The sequence below is a fragment of the Talpa occidentalis genome, unplaced genomic scaffold (assembly GCF_014898055.3).
Source record: "Talpa occidentalis isolate TD23 unplaced genomic scaffold, MPIMG_talOcc4v2.1, whole genome shotgun sequence".
NCBI classification, from domain to species: domain Eukaryota; kingdom Metazoa; phylum Chordata; class Mammalia; order Eulipotyphla; family Talpidae; genus Talpa; species Talpa occidentalis.
In genome coordinates this window covers 64,061,930-64,067,493 of record NW_026555331.1, presented here as the reverse complement: position 1 = coordinate 64,067,493, position 5,564 = coordinate 64,061,930, and the positions used below count along the sequence as shown (strand labels likewise).

The window sequence follows — 5,564 nt, the reverse complement described above, 5'->3', positions numbered from 1 at the left end:
TTATTTCATTGCCATGTTTTTATTCTCTATAACTTCCTAGATGGGGAATTAAATTAAAAATATTTCTGTAGCCTCAGTTTAGGGAAGGGAATGTGGCCAGTGATGAACTGTTAAAAGGACATGCTTTCTCTGAGTCTGAGTTTAGGATTTGCTGTGGAAACCAAAAGGCAAATTGACGGCCTTGGAGAAGAAGAGACTTGCAAGAATGTTATGCAGTTGGGGAAGAGGATTTATTATATCTATGTACAAGTAAGCATTTTTATCGATGTGTTGTCAAAAAGAAAGAACTCGTGAACAAAAAATATCTTAGCCTGAAAACAAGTTAATGGCACTAGACCAATACCGAGTTTAAGACTCTCAAAAGAACATGGAACCTGAAATGATACTTTCAGGTTGTATAGTTAGTTATCTAGACAATAAAATCAATTATACAATGCAAGCAACACATGACAAGAAAACACAACCTACAAAGCAGTCTCTCACTGGGGGTTAGAGGAACAGTTGCTGGGGCGTGGCGTCACCGATGGGTGAAGGTATTAAAATCTCATAAACCCTCCATATCTTTTCTCCATTTCAGGAACTTCTTTTGAGTAACCTTCACCTTCTTCATCAGAGGGCAGAGTATCAGCGAAGCGCTTCAGGAAGCCCCCGTACCTCTTCTGGTAGTCCATCCACCACTCTGGGCGACCTACCCTGCGCATGAACCCCCCATATCGTTTCTGCAGCTCTTTGGCTTCATCTTCCAGTTGGGGGCTTCTCTTTAAGCTTCGCATGAAGCCCCCGTATCTCTTGTTCACTTCTTCATCCTCACTGCCCTCCTGGTGGTGGCTGCTGTCTTGATTGTCTCCGGTTCCCAGAAGCTCTTTCAGCAGGTCTGAGGAGTTGCCCCGAGTGTCATCCTCCTCTGCATCCTTCTTCATGAAGCCCCCATATCTCTTGGCAATGATTTCTCCTCCATTTCCCTCATCTTCCGGCTCCACAGGATAAAGCTCGTCCATTTTCTTCATGAAGCCGCCATACCTTTTCATGAAGCCCCCATACTTTTTGGCGAGTAGGTGGTTCTCCTCCTGCTTGCTGCTCTCCCTGAGGGCGCTGGTGCCATCTTGAGGAAGCTCCAGTTTGGTCAGCTGCAGGAGTTCTTTGCAGGCTTCCCAGGTTTTGAGAGAAGGCAGTTTCCCTTCACATTCCAGGGTGCAAGCCTGCGAAAAGAATTTGATTCAATGATAAAAAGAGACGTGTGGTTTCACTACATTGACACATTTTTGTACATCACAAATGGCTCTGATAAGGAATCTCCTCTATAATAAGGTCATCTCTATTTTCCTAATGTAACTTTTGGTCATACCGAACAAGCAAATGAAATGGAAATTGAAAGGCAAAATGATGGAGAAAAAAAATGCAATGAAATTTTTATTTTTCTTTATATTTTAACAAATTGTATATATGGTGCCTTTTCAATATGATGAAAGCTTTTTCCATCCACCCAATTTTAACCTAGATTGCCTGTTTGCACAATCTGATTTCACTGATAATTTTTCCATGGCTGATTTCATTTTGTTTGAGGTTTTTCTAGACAACAGGAAAACATTTCTCCTTATCTAACTAGGAATATTGTCTCAAATTCCTTTTATCTTCTTGACTTGCAGCTAAAATCAATATTAATAATATAAGGTATTAAGGTTTGTTTGCTTTCTTGTGGTGATATTTTACCCAGAATAGTACTCAGTACTCCTGCTAATACCTTAAATCTTGAGAGAAAAACAACAATTTCAAAATAAATTTAAAAAGAAGACATTCTAAAACTTCAGTTTAAATTCTGTTAAAATTATTTGGATTATGACACATTGACTGTTGGAAGTAGAGATATTTCACTTTTTCTCCCTTGATTGATTAAAACAAGTTTAATCATCTTGAACCAAATGTTTGTACTGATGAAGTCATATAAATTACACATATGCAAAGCTTCAGATTATTCATTTTTCTTTTCTTAATATTTATCAATATACAAAAAGTATTTTCCAATGGAAGTTAAATTATTTGACAAAATAGGGATAGTATACAACTTTATTTTATTATATAGTAATTAGATTTTAATCATTATAAGTATTAAACTGTATAGAATAGTAACCTTGTTATACTCTTTTCTACTTAATGGATAAGTTGGGTATGATAAAAAGAGTACTAATATTACATGAACATTTATAAAATCCAAATAATATTTCCTAACATTTTTTTTATATCCCCAGATTACCAACCTTTAATTAAGAACAGGTAAACCAGACCCTTCCTTGTACTTAAAAAATATGTTGGTATATTAAATGAAATAATCACATTATTTTCACAATTAAAGAAAACATTTAATTAGTGCAACACATTTCTTTAGGGTACATGTTTAAATAACTCATAAATATGTCTTAAGTTTTAAAAAATTAATATATACATATAAGAAAGCCTAAAACTGATTGTCTTGAAATGGTCCTGTTTTATTCTTGATATTCATTAAACAATCAGAATTCATTAAAAACTTAAGATGTCCAGGTGTTAATAATATTTCCATTCTAAAATAAAATTTAGATGATCAGTCAAAATTGATGTTGGACATTTTATATGCTATGACTAAATGGCTTTTTAATGTTTTAAGATTCCTTCAAAATAATGACAAATATTTAGAATAATACATTCATGTTAAAGAAGTGGCGTAATATGTTCTTGTAGCAGTTTGTGGATCGTTTGTAGTATTTATTGCACTGAGTGTTTTATGATCAAAATCATATTAGGTGGTAAACTCAGTTTGGACATCAGTCATGATTTGTCTGCCTATCGTTGCAACTGACACAGAACCAAGGACAAGAGTCTCTTGCATGGTAGAAACAATAAATATTTGTTTCATTTATTTTACTTCATATTTTCGGTTAGGCAGCCTCATTTCTCATCTTTTTACATCTGCGCTAAAATTTCCAAACTGTTGTAATTCTAGTAATGTAGTTGTTAAAAAACCTTTTTGTTACAGAGAAAATAACAGCCTTAAAAGTAAGCCAAAAATAAAACAAATCAGTTAAATAGAACCCAAAGTGAATCAGAAAAGAGATGAAGTCATTGTTACCCATATTTAAGATGCAATATTTTTCCCATCATAGTTTAAATATATAGCCCTGCTATGTGTCTTCTCTTAAAGTCCATGTTAGGACCTGCACATATCATATAAAGTGGATAGGCTAATTGAAATGAAACAAACACTTAACTTGAAATATATGACTTGGGTTTTAGGGACTCCTTGCTAAAACTTTAGTTCCCATTTTATGCCTCTACTTACCAAATTTCTTCAAAGGCTTCAGTGAAGAACTTAGCTCCTTAAATGAATAAATTATTCTCTGAGTTCTTAAAGTTATCCCAGAATTTCAACAAATTAAGAGGACAAATATAGAGGAATCCTTGGGGGAGTTAGTCAAAATGAAGCTTCTTGGATCCCGGACTCAGATTCTGATTCAACAGAGGACCAGAAACAATTCAAGAGCACAAGCACTATGATTAGAAAGAGTTCTTTTGTCTTCAGCTTAGCACCCTCCCCCCCAGCTCTCTTGTGGTGTTATATCTATGCATTATTGGTTCCTCTTTTGACACTGGTCCCCTCTCCTGTACTTTTGTATAGCCAAATTCAACTGCTGTCTGGGTAAGTCTTACAAAAGTACATTCAAGACAAGACAGAAGTTGATTTCCAGCTCACTGGCCAGTAAGATAGTTGCTGATTACTTCATTCCCAGGTGTGTACTGTGCTTCCCCCTTCCTCTCTTTCCCTTCACTGTTTCCCAGTGGGTTATTCTCTCTTATCCACAGGTGAGTGAGCACTCGAGAGTCAGGACTCCAAGAAAGGCGACAAAATGTCACTAATAGGACATTATTTGCGCCAAGGATGCAAGGAGTCTTCTGTGCGGAAGGGGCCCTTGGTAAGAGGTTATAGGTTGGAGTCCCGAGAAATTAATCAACCCGGTACAGGTGAGGCCACGTCCAGTGCTCTCCGAGGTGCTGAAGAGAGCACATCTGGGCTCCCGCATCCTTGCCGTTAAACTTGGTTTGTATGGAGACAATGTAGCCCTTCCCTTCCCTAGACAGTCGCGGGTCCCCCAAGTTGAGACCTAGAGCAGGACCTCGGGCGGTGTTCGGGGAGCTGTCGGGACAGCTGTGTCGCAAGGGGTCCGAGTCATGGTGACCACAAAATACGCCGCGCGGCGGGCTTCTGGCTGTCAGCGGGCGCCGCAGCTGCCGGCTCACCCACCACGAGTAACACTCACCAGGGGGTTGATGTCTGTCAGGCGCGCCAGGCGGTAGCTGCAAGTCGCGCAGTCCTGGCTGCATTCTGCCTGCACGGTCGCCAGGAGCCCGGGGACGAGAGCCAGCAGCCAAGTGCAGAGTCTCAGGAATCGCGCCATGGGCTGCGTGGAAAAGGGAAACGCGCTACAAGTCTGCTCAGGTGCAGAGCGGGTCCCTTAGAAGAACCCCTTGCTCGGGCGGCCCCAGCAAGAGTTTCGTCCATGCCATTTCGGAAGACTGGGCGGGGGGTAGGGGGTGGTTGGGGAATGGCTGCGATAATATTGCGGCTCCCGAGTTGTCACTGTCGCCTGCGCCTGGGACTGACCTAGACACCCGACTCTCTTTCTGAAAGTCCGCTGACTGGGTTAGGATTCTGGAGGCAACCCCCGAGACCAAATTCGAGAGAGAGGGAGCCTGGAGAGGTGCCACATTGGCCCGGCGACAGACTGTGGCCGGACGAAAGTTGGGGAATTCCATGCAATGAAACACCGAGCAAAACAGGGCAGACGAAAGACCCCACACTCACGAAACAAAGGCGATCTTTGGGCAAGTTCACTCACGTTGACTGCGCTGGGATGACGCGGGCTGGTCGGTGAAACCGCGTCCCAGGCGCGACACTGGAAGGGAAAGCAAGGCAGGTGTGCGCGGAGCGGGCGTCGGGGGGGATCCGCAGGGGCGAGGGCGGGCGCGGCTGGCCGCACTTACCGTCTGGGTCCTCCGAGTCTGCAGGGCCGCGGGGCTGAGCACGCCTGCCTCGCCGTGCGGTCCCGGGGCTGGTGGCTGCTGGAGCTACTTTATAATTAGCCCCAAACCGAAGTAGGCGAGCGCGCCCCAATCGCCGGCTGACTGCAGCTGACGCAGGGCATACGCCAGCCCCTCGCCGACGCCTTGGCGGGAGGGGTCCGTCCCGACCCAAGCACTGGCGAGAAGGAAGGGGGGGGGCAAAACGGGGACGGGGAGCTTCGTGGTTCACCTCATGGCAGGGTGACACACCAAAGCAGTTAGGAAATTTGGTGAGAGTGGGATGAGACCCAGTTCCCCGCGTAAAGTCACCGAAATTGCGTCCGCTGGGATGCTGGCTTCAGGGAGAGAGCCAAGGTTGGGGCGTTAGGAGGGGCAGATAGACTAATTTGGATTTCTGGAAGGTGCTGCAGACTCTTCGAGCTGGTGAACCTGCCCCTTTTCTCCTCCCGGGGTACCCCTGCTCGGGGTACCATATAGAAGCCCGGACTGTCTCCTATTCACTCCTCACCCCT

General features: G+C 43.4%; 1 protein-coding gene across 2 annotated transcripts; it reads right to left on the bottom strand.

Annotated features, from left to right (window-relative positions):
• Positions 1-206: 206 nt before the first annotated feature.
• On the bottom strand, positions 207-5,139 carry PENK (proenkephalin). 2 transcript variants are annotated; one of them, XM_037508253.2, is made up of 4 exons: positions 5,014-5,139; positions 4,835-4,925; positions 4,290-4,430; positions 207-1,199 (listed from the first exon to the last, which is right to left on the bottom strand). In XM_037508253.2, exons 3-4 carry the CDS (start codon positions 4,425-4,427, stop codon positions 537-539), a joined length of 801 nt encoding a protein of 266 aa, XP_037364150.1. In that variant the 5' UTR covers positions 4,428-4,430; positions 4,835-4,925; positions 5,014-5,139; the 3' UTR covers positions 207-536. The 2 variants fall into 2 exon arrangements, with proteins under 2 accessions (XP_037364150.1, XP_037364187.1); XM_037508290.2 differs by having other exon boundaries at positions 4,869-4,925.
• Positions 5,140-5,564: the final 425 nt, after the last annotated feature.

Bases quoted from the DNA above. Each gene is read 5' to 3' on its own strand.
- PENK (XM_037508253.2), bottom strand. From the start codon at position 4,427: ATGGCGCGATTCCTGAGACTCTGCACTTGGCTGCTGGCTCTCGTCCCC. The intron at 1,200-4,289 runs GTGAGTGTTACT...TTCTTTTCGCAG, and splicing joins TGACAGACATCAACCCCCTG to GCTTGCACCCTGGAATGTGA.